At 35.1% G+C, this 17476-nt stretch overlaps 1 protein-coding gene and 1 long non-coding RNA gene across 2 annotated transcripts in view; both read right to left on the reverse strand.

Annotated features, from left to right (window-relative positions):
• Positions 1 to 1257: 1257 nt before the first annotated feature.
• Positions 1258 to 5491, reverse strand: LOC114579721. Its single transcript, XR_003700878.1, has 2 exons — positions 5073 to 5491; positions 1258 to 1939 (listed from the first exon to the last, which is right to left on the reverse strand). It is a non-coding gene; the product is annotated as an uncharacterized LOC114579721 (long non-coding RNA).
• A 1084-nt stretch (positions 5492 to 6575) lies between these two features.
• LOC110108694 (mitochondrial-processing peptidase subunit alpha) overlaps positions 6576 to 17476 on the reverse strand; it is a 33224-nt gene continuing 22323 nt past the window's right edge. Inside the window, 6 exon segments of the mRNA XM_028695241.1 lie at positions 6576 to 7031; positions 11333 to 11447; positions 11527 to 11639; positions 11713 to 11762; positions 11847 to 11917; positions 12012 to 12084. Of these exon segments, the coding sequence (XP_028551074.1) occupies positions 11362 to 11447; positions 11527 to 11639; positions 11713 to 11762; positions 11847 to 11917; positions 12012 to 12084 (393 nt within the window). The 3' untranslated portion in view covers positions 6576 to 7031; positions 11333 to 11361.

Genomic DNA, 17476 nt, shown 5'->3' on the forward strand with positions numbered 1-17476 from the left:
CACTAGCCACTTTCTCCCACATAATATTAGCATCCTCTACCTTTCTTAACATAAGTGAAATATAATACCTCTACTTTCCTAACCGGGTCATCGAAAGACTGTCATTTTATGTGACCAAACCATCTAAGGTGACTCTCTCTAATCTTATCTTCCACTGGAGCTACTCAAACCTTTTCACATATATGCTCATATTATAGTGGAAGTCATGAAATAAGACAACTGCCAAAGCAACCTATTAATAGCTGAACATGAAACCCCTTGGCAATTGAGGCTGCTCTTGCCTGAGAAGCTCCAAACCATCCAAACATGCCACATTTTTACCCAAGGAAACATAAAGATATATATAGCAGAAGTGTAGAAGATGGATGCATTCTATGTCATCATCACCATTAGCCTCACAAATTCTTACACTACAGGCAAATTCAGAGTGCTCAATTGGAAGGCCCATAAGTTAAATTAGATAATTAGTTTATGCTCTAATTATACTATTAATTAATTAATTAATTAATTTTTAAATTAAATTAAGTTAACGAGTAATAGCTTAGAGGCGTCTAGGGTTTGCTTTTTTATCTTCTCTTCTTCTCATTGCCAGTTCAGTTTGCCCCTTCAACTACGTTATTGGAAGTTACAACATTTTAATCGGAAGCAGTGATGGGCACTCGCTCGCTGTAAAGGTAACTTTCTCCCTTTCACGCGCTTTCTCGGCCAAATCCAGTAATCCGCAGAACTACATGATTTTAGAAATCCAGGATTTACAGCAAAAAAGCGAGAAACGGAGATTATATCCGCCCGTGACATTTATGGGTGTCTCAAATCCCGTTGGGAGAATTTAGCATAAATCCTGCAATAAATCACGTTGCCAAACAACCACTTAGAAACAAAAAATACAAAAAAAAAAGTTTATATGCGAGCAAGTGAATAGTGACAGTGGCCAAATAAAATAGAGAGACGCACTTATATATATATATATATATATTATATATATATATGAGAGATGTCTTAATATGATATATACATACATATATATATATATATATATGCTACCTGATGAATTATGTCCTCAATATAATTCCCAGTCTCGTAAAAAAAAAATGAGTAAGGCTTCGTTTGAGACAATTTTCTTATTATTTTCTAAATCAGCTTTCTAGTATAAAATTTCAAGTATAAGAAAAAAAAAAGACTAAGGACAAGGAAAACTCAACCAAGGAAGATCCAATGATAGATGCCAAACAGTAGCTGCATAGACACAGGTATAAAAACATAGGCACTGATCACTTTTATTTGAAGCAGAAGAACTTGGTGCAACAACCTAAAGAGCCATGATTCTTCCACAACAAGCCCATCCACCACAAATATACATCTGACACAGCATTATAATTTCAAAGACACTAATACCTACCAGGTTACCACACTGCACAACACTGTATAACACCCAAAAACAAAGAAAGACAATAATCAAAAGGAAAGAAGGTGATCCAAAAAAAAAAAGAGCAAATAACAAGTAGCTCAATTGACAACGGGATCCATGAACAAAGACAAGTAGAGTAATATTCTTCATATCATAGTACATGAATCCCCCTAGTGATCACAGACATGGTTCCTTGAAGTTTCTGGCAATTCTGAAATTCAACATAAACATCATAGAAAATACAAAAGTATTACAAGGTAGTCCTACTCAGACAATGTCTGGCCTAAAAATCATCATCATTGCCCACAAGTATTCTTTAATCATAAACAAAAAAAACAACAACATGCAACCTTATGATATGTTTATAGCATTAGTCTTGGTATCTCTCATGTTAGCAAGCCCAATTAGATGAGTTTCATCATGTAGAAGAGAAAAAAAATAGAAATTTATCTGCAGCTCACTCATTAAGATTAAGCCTCATAATGCAATTTCCTTTTTCCCTTCTCATCAAGAAAGATTCCAAGATTTCACCTACATGCATAAAAATTATAATGAAGACAAAGCCCTCAAACTTACATAGGTGATAGGCTATTATCTATTTCAGAATAACAGCAACTCTTATCAAGAGAGACAAGTAGACTATTATTCATTTTACAAGAATAGCAACTCTTATCCTCACACATCTTATACTATTCACCCACTTCTTGCAATGTTTGATATTTATAACTCATTGTCCCATCCAACTTGCCAATATCAAAATTTTTTAGTTGAATTCAATTCAAACCTCAATCAGGTAAAAAAAAAGCAGTTCAAAGATACAATAAATAAAAGGATAAGAAACCATGCTCTTTTAAAACAATGAGAAATAAGAGTATTCACAATCAGTACCCAAAACCTCACCTTCTAAACAAACTAAGCACTCAACATTGGCGATTCGAAATGGACACTAAAACAAAAAACTAACTGAATAACTCAAAAATCCATGTGGCTTACTCAACAATTTCTTCAGCTACAAATATACATCTGCAACTGCCTAATAAGGAATGTAAATGGAAATTAAAAGAAAGTCAAGCATATTGCAGTGCACATGTTGCGTGCAGAAATGACAATGAATTGTAAATTGAAATATTAATAGAACTTAAACAAAAAAAAAAACTTGCCCATTAATTTGATTGTGGAGAACTCCGAGTAAAAAAGCAATATCTTTTATTTTTAGCTTGAAGGAATATCTCAAAAAAAGAAGAATAAACCAAAGTTAATATTCTACACACTTCAATTTTAGGTATAAAATCATGAAGAGAAATATACACACTCTAATTTACTTGGTCAAACCAATTCTTTATCAACACCACCTAAAACAAACGTTCAAGATGTAACTATTAGGTAAATAATATTTCATTTCCGCTTAATTCCTCCAACCAAATCATAGCCAAAAGAGAGGCATTCCCAAAAGGTCAAGAGAACATGAAGAACAAAACAAGAATAAGAAGAAACATATGATAGAGGAATTCATAAAACAAGAAAAGCAAAGATGCTTTGCCTATTATATTGCACATTGAGTAGTGGTACCCATAACTCAAAATGAACATTTCGAAAAGTAAAGAAGAATTAGGGACTTACACACGAAAAATAAGAGGGCACATATGATTGCGGATGTTACAGAATAAGAAACGTGCAGAAACATTCTACTAATAGCTATGCAGGAATCCCCATGGTAATTGCAGCAGTGCGATTGCCAGAGAAGCTCCAGATCATCCAAACACACCACATCATTACCATAGAAAATATAGAGATTATGGCAGCCTTGAGCAATCTATAGAAAAAATCTAAATCATCCTCATCATCACCCTCACAAATTCTTACTCGAAAGATAGAATATCAAATTATTGAATGTAGTAAATGGCACAAATCTTGATAAATGGGACCTCCTAAGTCCTAACTCTATTGTATGATGGAGATGAGGCATGATTGCAATGCAACAGCAACAACAACAACAACAACATGAAGCCTTTGTCCCACTACGTGGGTTCAGCTACATGAAACCTTTTCTCCATTGTATTAAAAGTCAAACTCTTATTTAAATCTAATAAGGAAATATCATTTCTAATATTCTCTAACCAAATATTTTTAGGTCTACCCCTACCTTTCTTAACATAAGTCAAATTTAATGATTGCAATGCATTCAATAGTATTAAATCATTCATCATATCCTAACCAAATTTGCATCATTGAATGCATGCAGTCAGAACTTGAGATGAAAGGCTTCCACATACAGAAACACAATACCATTTGAAAAAATTTGTTGGGAGCATGAATACTCAAGAGTAACAGATAAACTTTGGTTCAACAAATTATTTTGCTTAAATACTTATAGTAACAACTGCAGATGTTTAGAAGCTCTAGGTTATATCTAAGTTGTCACACCATCACCATAACAAACCAAATTTTACCAAGGAAACTTAGTGATGTTTAACATCCACCATCAACATAGCTCTCCATGTTGTGTACAGCACTAATCTTAACATAAGCACACATATAGTACCTTGTTGATTTTCACTGTAAAGCTGAAGCAAATGACAGGATTTCTATCTATCGCTCATAAAAAATTTTGAATTCAAGATAGATTTAAATATTCTTTTCCAAGAAAAATATAAAATGAAGAAAATTGGCCCTTGAATTTCACCATAATACCTCACAATTCATATCATGTTTCTCATTGTAACACCTAACAGGCCTTTTTTCCACTAGGCTATTCAATAAAATAAATCCACATTTGTATAATCTTGCTCATATATATATAATAGAGAGAGAGAGAGAGATGGTATCCCAAGTAAATTTGTCTCAAAATAGAAATCAGCATTTTTTTCCATGGTTTTTGCACAGTACTTCATGAGATACACTCTCAAGAAACTTTTGAAATTTAGCATATATAAAGAAACAAAGCTTTCTCCCTACCCTCTCAAGTCAAGCGCTATGGAAGAAAACAAGGATGCACCATGGTTGAGGATTTTTAAGCCCTCCTTGTTGCCTCAATGCCAAATGATCATGCATAGATCATAGCTTTGTCAAAAAAAAAAAAAGAGCTTTGATCATTCATATTTGGTAATCAACGATATCAAAACTTTGTGTAACATCCCTCTTTGGTCAATGCCTACTATTGTCCCTCCGACCTCTAGCACTCGATTATGTTCTTACCAACCAAATGAACAAGTCATTGTTCTTTTGAGAACAATTTTCACATCACTGGATGCTCCAAACTCCAACATGTAATGCGCTCTATATGATGTATATTTGCTATATTAAGCCGAGGCCTTCCCCCGAGGAGAGGAATTATTTGTAATCAGCAACAAACACTAGTGGAATCATTTTAACTGGTCAAGCCCCTTATTTTTTCACCTTTCAGAGGTTACCACATAAAAAATTCGGGTGCCTCTGAAGTCATAAGAATGTTGCATCTCTCTGTTATTTGTACGTGTGATGGCTCTTCGTACAAAACAAGGGCATTAAAAAGCATATAATAAAGTTCCAAAATAAGTGCGCAAATAAGGAAGATCTAAATCCTCCTTTTCCCTCTTGTTACCGTAAATCCCGGATCTACAAAATCCTATAGTTGGGCGGATTTACGGGATTTTGCCGAAGAAGCGCGCGAAAGGGAGAAAGTTACCTTCACAGCTAGCGAACTCCCGTCCTTACTTCAGATCAAAATGTAGTAACTTCCGATCCAACAGGAAAAGGGAACGTCGTCGACGTAGCGAAATCGAACAAAAACAAAGGAGCCGAGTAAGCCACCCGTGCAATGTCAAACTTCCTGCGAAGCAAGGAAGCCAAACCGCAAGGACAAAAAAAAGAAGATGAAAAGTTAACCCTAGACGTCTCTCAGGTTTACGAGAAGAGCGCGCAAAAAGAGACAGATTGTTGCCTTCCATCAACGTTTCCTATCAGACATCGTTGAGGAAGGTAAAAAAGCTTCAGGAGACCTACAAAGCGCTCATTCACGCAAGAACGCTCAAAACCCTTGACAGGCCTAAGGTTCTCGGAACGCCAGAGAGAAAAACCAAAGAGGGTAAAATTATAGAAAAATTAAGCCAAGCCCAATCAGTATGATCACCCTTTCCGTTTACAGAAACAATAAATCCATAAATTTTTAATATTTCTTCAATTTCATCTTATTTATTTAATGATAATTTTAGAAACTAAATATAAAAAATAAATATTGTAATTATAAAGATATAATTTTCATATCAATTTAAATTATATGATAAGTATTATTAATATCAATTAACATAACATTCCAATCTTTAAATTAAATAATAATATTAGTAACTTTGAATTAATTAAATAACATAGAGTAAACATATGAACGCATATAAAATATCATTTTACATATTTATAGATTATTAATATTTATTCGTATTTATTCAATTAATTTTTTAAGTTAATTTCTATAATAAATCACATTAAAATGAACAGTTTTTTTTCTAAATTAAAATTTCAATTATTTCTTATGTTTAAATAAAATTACCATCAAACTAACATTTATGGATTATTTTTTAATGAATACAGCTTATGTTCTTATTTAAATAGCTAATTTAAATTTGTTTAGAAATTATTAGTTAAAAATTTATTAAAAGTCACCAGCTAACTTACAAATAGAATAATTCATTGTAGTGAATAAAAAAGTAATTTAACATACAAGTTATAAAATTTGATAAACAAATAGCATCTAGACACCGCTAGGCGCTAGGACATCTCCAACCAAAAATCCCATTTTTCACTCCAAAATGCAGTGAAACTCAAAATTCCGTGATTCATCTCCAATCGAACTCCATTTTGCGCGCTTCTGCAAAGGTAACCATCTTTCTCCTCTTTCGCGCATTTCTTCAACAAATCCGATTGAGATAAAAAAATCACGTATGTGAATAGTGCAACGTCAATATTGACGTCGCACTGTTCACGCTCCACCAATGATGTAGGTGTTATTATAAATAATATTTGAGCAAGTTAAGCACTAATCATTGATATTTGATATTTATTTCCATAATTTCAAATACAAGGATTGTCTCAAGATTTGAGCATATCATATAAAAATTTTCCGGAGTCAATTCACTAATAATAACCACACATGAATCCCATGGTAATTGCAGCTGCGGTTGCCTGAGAAACTCCAGACCATCCAAACATGCCATAGCATTTCATATGAAACATAAAGATAGTCCATCGCATCCAATTGTCGTCAAGGGACTAAATTATGATCAATAAATATCATAATAATATGTGGGGCTATTGTGTGTGTATATACAAAAAGATTGGAATGATAATCAAAGCTGTCTAAAAAACCTCATCAGATCAATAAAAATAACTATCCATAGTAATAAGAAAGAAAGATATCCACTTGATGTTATTTGCACTGCTGAACTCAATTGCAGCGCCAGATGAAGGCTTCTCTGAAGAGGATCAAGAGCTAAGGTTGACTTGAAGATATTCCTCCAGCTTTCCTTTCTTCCTCAACCTTCCAAGTTCTAACAAAAAATGCTTTCCAGCAGCTACATTACGATAGAAACAACGACATAAAAAGCTTTTTTACTTCCATGCGTTGCTTTATGCTGTGGGTTCTTGGCTTTATCTGTTTCAGAGATGATAAAGAAATAAATAAATAAATAAACAAAACAGGCGTTGAAGCTTCTGGTACTGTATAACAGCTGTTGATGTGGTGGGTTATTGGGTTTTTGTTAAAGGTGCAAGTTTTATGCAACTTATGTTATCTTCGGCTCTGACTAGTGCGGAATTTCTGTTTTAATCATAGCTGTCGGAATTTTTAAATTGAAAGGTTGACTGGACAAGATTTGATTTGAAATTAAAAACAAGTTGGACTGGTACTTGTGATTTGGGTTTTAATTTGAACAAGAATTAAGTTGTATTTTGTGCTAACCAAAAAAGCTTCATGTCATGAATATTCTAAAAGTTTTATACTGAGTGTTGACTATCTAATGCAACCCTTTCACTTTTCTCATTCCTGACTTAGAACCTAGCAACTGCAGTTTAAAGACTAAAGAGGTAGTTCAAGGAAAACTTGAATTATGAAGGTTAACCTAGAGTCTAAAAGTTCTCGTTTGAGTATATCTAAAATTGAATGTGTGGGTGCATAATAGAATAATCAGTAAAATAGAATCATTAGCAAAATCATCATCAAATATAGATTTTCAGCACTTCAATTAGATGATATAATAGTAACAATGAATTGTGTTGTAATATTTTCTAAATTGATTTGCAAACTAGCTATCATCAAGTCAGAATAAGAGAAGATGAATGAAAAATCACTTTTAAAATCACAGATGGATTATATGAATGATTAGTGTGTCATTTGGCTCAAACAATGCACCTACTACAATAAGAATAACGAATCATATCATGTGACCTTTCACTGAAAATTTTCTTGTTGTTTATTTTAATGATGTTTTAATGATAATCATTTGGTGTATCTTAGGAAAGTCCAAGAGAATTTACATGATACAATTTTTAACTTAACATGAAAAAACCAAACTATTTGTGACTCCATCCATGATCATAGATTTTGTTATGTTTGGTGATTGACAAGCTATTGATTCTTATAAGGTTAAAGTGATTTACTATCAATCAGAACCTACTAATATTCACGATATTCAAAGTTTTCAAAGTTTGCTCATTTTTTACAAATGATCATTAAAGGGTTTATCAGTAATATTAGGGTTTTAATTAAAATTTATCCTCATAAAGAAGAATTCAAATGTACTAAATATGTTGATATTGCTTTTATTGAAGTCAAAGAGAGATTTAGCAAAGCACATGTAAATTTTTTTTTATCAACAAAACTCGTGCAACTCGACCCATTTAACCCAAACTTGAATAGTATTTCATTTGATTTCAAGTCAATTTTGGGTTTTGCTGGCCAACCCAAAATTTTAGCAGGTCAATATTTCAAACTTGAACCCAACCAAAAATTTAATTGGCTCAACTTGAACTTGAATTTTTCGAGTCGGGCTCATGTCATATTGTAGTGTCAGATCATTTATTGACACCCCTAATTGTAATAATTCAGAGACTGCTTTACAACATACATAAAATCTACCTCATAATTTATTTACTTAACGAGTACAACAATAACAACAACATCAAGCCTTTATCCCACTGCGTGGGATCGGCTACATGAATCTTTTTTCTCCACTGTGTCATGTTAAGAGTCAAATTCTCAAATAAAAATGTTTAAGCTGAATTTGTCCTAGTCATGCAAAATTGACGAAGATATATGTGCTTATTCTCATTGGAAGCATCACATCAAACACTAATCTAAGCATAGCTTATTTGTTTATTTCTTTATTTGTTAGTTTATTTTTATTTACCATTCTATAATTAAGAACACACCACTGATGATGGTTGAGAGAGGGAACTATTTTTATTTCCCAACTTTAATTTAGTTCATGACATGATTTCAATTTTAATTCAATTTGAATAAAAAGCTCAATTCATCTAAGTCATAAAATTTCAAGCCAGGCAAATTGATGTGGTTTTCTTTGGCTGTGAAAATTGGAATAGGCATTGGTTATTGTTATTGATTTTTTCTTTTCCACTTGCCATTTTGTCAGATTTTAACTTTTATGTGTTTCTTTAGGTGGTTTCTTTCTTTCTCTGTTTTCATGGTATTTGATAAGGCAGGTTTTGAGGTTTCCTTTACAGGTGCATTTTTTATCTGCCTTATATTAGCTTTGGCATTTGCTTGTGCGGAATTATTGCGAACAGCCAGTTAGTTTTGAGAATTTTTAAATTGAAAAATTGACAAGATGACATTGTATTTGAAATTAAAAAGTTGGAGTTTTTATTATCTTTTGAGATTTTAATTTAAACTTGGATTAAGCTAGATCTTGTGCCAACTATATCTAATAGCATATGATATAAGGAATCTGTCAATGGTTGTTTTAAGAAATGTAATGAATATCTTATGGCTTAAAAAATTTATTTTCAAATTCATCTCTTTGTTGCACTAGTGTGAGGCATAATTTTTCTTATTTTGGTATTTTCATACCTTATTGTTAGAAAACATTAAAGGCTGCATTTTTACTTAAATTCAATTATGGCACTAGTGCAAGCATGCCCATATAAAAATAATAGAAGAGAACAATAAGAAAAATATAATAAATTCAAATCACATGTGATAATATTAATATGACAATGACATAATTCTAATAATTCTAAAATGACCCCCCTCCAACCTACAAAATCACAATATGGCGGCAAAAAACATCGAGGGTTTGCCAACCAAAATACGAAAGTAGAGTAGAAACAAATGTAACTTGATAAATATGTACGCAACGATTCATAATTCAAACATTTGATCTTCTTTTTTTTTTTTTTGCATTTGCCAATGCACTTGAAGCCAACTACAACACCTTATATACCAACCTTCTTTCAAACTCTTCTAATAATGCATTATAAGAATCCACATTCAAGGATCCATCAAATCCTTCTTCTCACGCAAACCAATAGACAAATCCAAAAACTCACCCTTCCTGAATTGCTTCATCAGCAAGCAACAACAAGAAGCATTCACCAGCATAAATTTATCCAAATAGCTTAGTAGCCTCCTTCCACCTCCCTCAGTTACATAACTTGACAAATAGGAAGATTTGGGGTTTGGGAAGAAACCATTTTTTATAAGGTTCTTTATCACTGCATCAATTTCCTACATTGGCTCTACACTACAAATGCAACACAAACACATCAAGATTTCCAGGATCCACAACAATTGCCTTTTGCGGCATTATATCAATCATTTTCATGGCCTACTTCTATATTCCATTCTGAGCCAATGCACTTAGTAAACACACACGAACCACTCGACATATAAATTTCCCGATAATTTAATCTGACTAAAACAAGAAACAGAAACAGCAAAAACATTAAAACCTAAGTCGCAACTGAAAAATGTAAAACAAATGACTCCAAATCAACAGAGGAATGCCCCAAGTTTCAAGCTTTCTCAGCCCAAAGCAACAAAACAACGAAAGCAAGATCAGAAATTAAAGCAAGAAACCACTCACTTGCACGAGTGCAGCAAGATACAGAGACCACCGCTCCAAGCCAAGAAAATCCTTTACTAGCAGCAATTGCAAGGTAAAAATCAAGTATACTAAAAAATGTTGTCGCCTTTACTGACCCGAATTGCTCAAAAGGAATGCAAAGTCCTCTGCAGATAGGACAGAAGGAAAAGAGAGAAAAAGACGGGGGAAGAGAAGGGAGAAATAGGATAGAAATAATACCACCAGAAAGATCAGACAGACAAAACCTTTTTCTCTTTGGTCTGATATCATGTTAGAAAATATTAAACACTACTTTAATCAATTATAATTTTACTACAGAAGGAAGCAATAAAAAAAGGATAGAAAAAACTTCAATAATAAGTATATATTATAATTACAAATAATATAAATTCCTACTAATAAATACAAATCATCTGCAATAACATTGATGTGGCAACATAATAATTCTTAACACTTATTCTATCTCAACTACATTATTTGATATTGACTTATATAGTGCTCTTGATTTTGATAAAAATTTGACAAATCAAAAGATTATTTGTGGAAATGTAATTCAACTGCTAATTGATTTTATGAGTGTCTAATTCCTCATTGAATTTCTCAGATAATTAAGATCATTTCATTATCATTTGGATTCTAATTTTGATATTTATCCATTTACATTTAAATAAAATAAATTTTAGATGACTTGAGATCTATGAATCCTCAATTTTCTTTGCATGAAATTATATTAAGGATGCGTTAATGGCAATAAAAAAAAAAACTAATACAGAGTGATCATGCATCACTTTATACAGATTTAGATGCACTCCTAGACAGGCGTGTATGTAATAATTGCAAATGTCAAGAATACCTTGATAAATTGAGTAGCTCAGCTAATCTTCAATTTGCCGCTTGGAATCTTAACTTGATAGTTTCATAACTTGGAACGCAGTAAACTGAAGGAAAGAGACCGAAGTTGGAATCGCCTTATGAACTCAAAACAGTAATAGTATAAAAATTCAACGGAAAGAACCAAAATATGGCAAAGCAAAGTAAAAGACTAACCATCTCCCAAGCAACCCATAGTAAGGGGTGAAGATATTATCTTCTGAGCCAAAACGGTTAAATCATCTAGATTAAGTTCATCTAAACATCTTAGAAAATGCTCCACTGGCTTCCTAAAAAACAGCAATAGAAAATCAAGCACTCAAAACAAGGGATGAGATTGAAGATTAGGAAACTTTAGGTTACCTGGATCCGTAAGTCAATATTTGCCTTCCAATGTCCTCAGCAACAATAGCCTGAATGGCAAAAAAGGATCATCATAAAGGCCTTACAAAAAAACTTAGTTAATAGTTAAGAAGGTTATCCAAATCCTTAAATACTCTGGACTCCAGGTTCATCAAAATGGCTGATCTTGTAGCATTTTTTGCTCGATCCAGTTCAACCTGAGTAACTGTGACCAGTGGCAATTACATTACTCGTATATTTCTCAAAACCTATTTTAGAAAAAAAAAACCATAATGTTTATCAGAAAACAAAGCACATACCTTGGCCGGGGGTTGCAATTGCATGTAATTCAGCTGCCGCTACATCAACAGCTTTTGCCACAAAATCTGATCCCTGCTTCAACATGATCATAGGCTATCAAATTCTTCTATACATTAAAAGCTAATACATCAAAAGAAAAAATGTATAATCTGCTTTTCACAAAGCTCTGATTCGCATTAGCATGAAAACTTTATAATATTAAATTCAACTGCAAGCCAACATGCCTTGGTAACTTCAGCCTAAAGGGTGGATCTTAGTTTTTAAGTCTGAGCAATCATATCTAAGATGAAAGCTACAAATCAAATCTCTTAGAATAGAGCTTTGTTTGTCATGCTAGGAACAAAACGATAAAATAACAAACAAAAAAACACAGAAAAATACTTCAATTTAATGGTAATTATTTTCCAAAATAACCTTTATTGGTCAAAAACTGTGAGGATGACTTTTACATGTTCAGTGCCAAACTTGCCACATTACGAAAGCTAACAAAAAGAATATTAACTTGGAACTTCAACCTCTCCAAAACCTTGAAAAAAGCACAACACATGTATTTTATCGTTAGCTTACTAGAATTCAATGCTCAAATGATTAATGATGTTCGTGATAAAATGCTTCTCTCTAACACCTAGAAACATTACTTTTCCACAATGTAGCAAAGACAAGCTTAATTTCTAATTGTCGACACTAATTAAATGAAATTATATGCCTCCATGATATAAATAAATAATTATTTTAGACTAGGATGTCAAGTTCAAGATTCATTTTCACATTGTTTATAAAGGGAATGTTTTATGAGAGAAATGGAATCTTATTATCTTTTAGGATGAATCCTATTATATTTTAATTGAATTTGCAAATAACAAGCTGGCTATCCTAATTGGGATAAAAATAATGATATTAATGATGATGAATTCAGTTAAACAACCTACTAGAAACATTCCTTTTGAAGTTGTTTATGGAAAATAATTAAGACCATTAAATCTTGCACACTTACAGCTCAATGCCAATTCAGTAATGACTATAATGAACGTGTTAGGAAGATCAAGCAACTACATGGAGAGGTATCCACAAAACTTTAAAGCAAAAAAAGAATAACAAACATCCATAAAATAACGTCAGGGTGATGTTAACTTCAAAATAGGATATGCTATCAAGACTATCCTACTGTATCTGCAACTTTTATTGCATATTGTTAAGATATGTCTTCACCAATAAAAGGAGCATCTCTAGAAGGGGGAATGTGAAGCTAAAATTTGATGAACTAATGAAGCTGAATTCCTACATAGAACTATGGGTTTTTTTTCCTTCATTGCTTTAAGAACTTCATTAGCAATTAGCATTCACAAGTTTAACTCAAGGTATTCTTAACACACAACTTCTATGACTTAATGAAACAAAGAACTCACATAAACCCACTCCCTCTCCCACATTTGTTTCCCCACAACAAACCTTTGTAAGTGTGTCTTGATTAATGAAAGTATTTTTTTGCTAGTTCTCATTCCCTGCCCAAGGGTTGGTTGAGTTACGCATCAGCCGCCACCATAAAATCAACTTACAGCCTGTCTTGCGTGTATTAAACATGAGACAAGCATTCATCACAAAGTAGTATTTAACTCTCCATGAAATTTAGTCTCTTATTTTAATTTTCATTCCTTCTTGGACTTGGAGGGGCATACTAATTAAGCGTTAGGATATAAGGTTTCCGAGTATTGTGAGAAAACACGTTCGAAAAGGGAATCTAATTATCTTCGGGAAAATGGAATCCTATTATCTTTTGCTCGAATCTGCTAGTAACAACTCGACTATGCTAGTTGCATAAAAATAATGATGCTAATGATGGTGAACTCAATCAACCAACCTACCAGGAAAGATTCCTTTTGAAATTGTTTATGGCAAAATGGCAAATAATTGATACCATTAAATCTTGCACCATTAATGCTCAATGCCAATTCATTAATGACTGTGAATTTATTAAAAAGATCAAACAACTAGATGGAGAGGTATCCGCAAAACTTCAAGCAAATAAAGAATAACAAACATCAAGACAATAAGATCAGGGGATGTTACCTTCAATAGAAAAAAGATGCTATCAAGGCTTTCCTACAGTATCTGAGGCCTTTCTTGCATTCTGCTCAAAGACCAGCCTTATCCTATGAGGGGAGTCTCAAATGAGTGAAGCTAAAACTTAATGAACTAATGAAGCTAAACTCTTAGAAAAAAAACTAAGGTTTTTTCCTTCAATCCTTCAAGAACTCCGTTAGCAATTATCATTTGCAAGTTAAACTCGCGATATTCTTTACATGCAATTTCTAGTGAGAATGAACCAAATCATTCATATAACCCCACCTCATATCCCCCGTCTTTTCCCAACAACAAACCATTTGTCTTGAATGAAAGCTGCTTTGGATAGTTCTCCTTCCACTCCCAAGGATTGATTTATTCATCAGCCCACTACAGGAAAGCCAGCTTAAAAAATGTCTTACATTTGATAAACATGATGCAAGCATTCATCCCAAATTAGGATTTAACTCTCCATAAAATTCATAGTCGCATCACTTATAGCTTCAGAATGTGAAACAAGTTTATACGTGACAAGGTTGGAGTAGCTCCAGTGGCAGATAAGATTAGAGGAAGTCGCATTAGATGGTTTGGTCACATAAAACATCAGTCATCCGATGACCCGGTTAGGAGAGTAGATATATTAGATCTAGTCTATATTAAGAAAAGTAAAAGTAGACCTAAAAAGAATTAGTTAAAAGTATTAGAAATGACCCTTTTTTATTAGATTTAAATAAGAATTCGATTTTTAATAGAGCATAATGGAGACAAAAGATTCACATAGCTGACCCCAAGTAGGATAAAGGAGCAATCTTCTTGTTGTTATATCATTTATAACTTCCTTGTTTGTTGACAAAATTGATTTCAAATTGACATTCTTTCCAAGGATGAAAGCTTAGTAAGCAAGAGCTAAATATTTAGCTTGAGTTTGCTCCCAGCAACATAGCATTTCTAACCTATATATCACATCAATCTCACAAGCATCTCATCTCTTCTCATTAAATAACAGCAAATCAATGTTGTATGAATCAACTTGGCATGGGAGGGTGTTAAGCCGCCCAGGAGGGGCCGGCTGGACCGGTCCAGCCCGGACCGGTCCCCACTATACTCCAGGCGGAATCGAGCAGGCACAGGCGGAACCCGTGGGGGGCCAAGGAGGAGTTTGTGGAGGGAATTTTGAATGAGAGGGGTTGTTTAGACATTTTGTAAAACTCTTTTATGGTTAATTAGGAGGTTAGGGGAAAGGGGGATTATTCTTATGGGAATCTTGTTATTGGGAAGATCTAGGGTATTGTTTTGGGCTCATTGGTGTTGCCGGAGATTGTTGGAGAGTAATTTTCCTGACTCTCTCGAAAAATTGAGAAGGAAAAATTTCGTATCGTTGCAAACTGGCTTGTTTCCATCTAAGCTAAGTGGGATACAAGATGTTGGTGCAATTGCTTTCAACTAACGATTTTCCCATACAGATTTTCCTGCCTTAAGTTCCTCCATACAGATTTTCATTGTATGTGGGCTGTGTTTCTTGCGGAGTGGAACAGCAGTTTTCTTTGTTTTGATACTTGAATTTGGGTTAGGTTTGCTTGTAGAATATAAGCATGTCCTATCAAATTGGTATTCTAGAGCCTCATTATTTTTGGGACAGGCGGTTGGGCTGATTTCCTGAAGATTTACAAGCGAGATTTATTCTTGTTCGGAAAGAAGATCTTCCAGTGAAATCTTGAGAAGAACTATGGGCGGAAAAGAAGGTTGACGTCTTGGAAGGCGAAGTCGGCCAATTGAAAGCCGACTTGGAGAAAAGATTCTTCAACCTTCAAAATCAAATCACCTCCAACAATGAAAGGTTGGAGGGGAAGTTCACCGCAATGGAGGAAATGTTGAAGAAACTACTTGAGATGAAAACCAATCCGGCGACATCGGAAGTAAGAGAGACCGCCGACGGCCATGGCATGGGAGGAAATCCGAACCCCTCGCGGGGGAGGAGAAATTCGGAGGTGGAGATCCTAGAGGAAGAGAACAACATGCCTCCTCTACAGCCTCTTTCGAGGGAAGAGATGAGTATGGGACATGATAGAAGGGGGGCTGATTTTGGTGGGAGGAGAGAGGGATCTCATCGCCGAGGTGCTGAATTCGAAAGAATTCAGCGTCGAGGGGGGGATTTCGAAGGAAGAAGGGAGCAACATCATCGTCGAGGTGCTGAATTTGAAGGTATTCAGCGTCGAGGTGATGATGTTGAAGGGAGGAGAGGTGAGTATAAAGAGGAGTTAGAATATATTCGTCGGAGGGACGATCGGGACAATTGGGGAACGCCTCCTCTGAGGGGAATGGGAGGTATGGAGGATACCGGGGAGATCCCAAGGTGAGGAAATTGAAGATGCCCATTTTCGAGGGGGAAGACGGCTATGGCTGGATCTACAAGGTGAATCGTTACTTTGCTGTCAATGGGTTGACAGAGGATGAGAATCTGACGACGGCACGATTGTGTCTGGAAGGAAAGGCTTTGGCATGGTACCAGTGGCGTGACAGGAGGGAGCCCATCCGGAGTTGGAGGGAGTTTAAGGACTGCCTATTAGAACGTTTCCGAGCCGATGGGGGAGGAGATTTCTATGAGCAGTTCTTCGCCCTGACTCAGGAGGGGACGGTGGCAGATTATCGGGACAGATTTGAGTACTTGGCTAGCCGATTGGATCACATCTCAGAGTCGCCCTAGAGGGGAACTTCATGAAGGGGCTTAAGCCCGAGATACGAACAACGGTCAGAGTTTTGGAGTCGAGGAACCTAGGGAAGGCTATGGAGTTAGCCCAGTTGGTGGAGGATCAGAAGAAATCTGAAAGAGGAGCTCGGGGAAACTATTCGGGAGGGTCGCACAGGATGACGACTACCATCTTGCCTTCAAAGGTGGGATACTCAGGGAATCTGAAGGAGGCACCAAAGGAGAGAACTGGAGGAGGGGGAAACGGTGGACAGTTCAAACGGCTGACCGAGAAGGAGATGAAGGAGAAGAGGGCAAATGGGTTATGTTTTCGATGTGATGAGAAGTACATGCCCGGACACCGGTGCAAGGATCAAACTCTTCAGGTTCTCCTCATTTGCGAAGACGAGGAAGACGAGGAGGGAGGTGGGAGCGGGTCAGAAGGAGAGGAGAAGCTGCATCTGGATGTGGCAGAAGTATCTCTGAACTCAGTAGTGGGATTCACTCCGTGTCACACTATGAAAGTAAGAGGAGAGATAGCTGACCGCGAAGTGTTGGTGCTGATCGATAGTGGTGCAACCCACAATTTCATTTTTGCTCAGATCGTGGATCAGTTAGGGATGGAGCTAGTCGATACAGGAGGCTATGGGGTGATGATGGGCACGGGATGGGGAGAGGAGTTTGCAGGGGAGTGATCTTGACCATCCAAGGGCTACA

The sequence above is a fragment of the Dendrobium catenatum genome, unplaced genomic scaffold (genome assembly GCF_001605985.2).
Source record: "Dendrobium catenatum unplaced genomic scaffold, ASM160598v2 fragScaff_scaffold_621, whole genome shotgun sequence".
Taxonomy (NCBI): Eukaryota; Viridiplantae; Streptophyta; class Magnoliopsida; order Asparagales; family Orchidaceae; genus Dendrobium; species Dendrobium catenatum.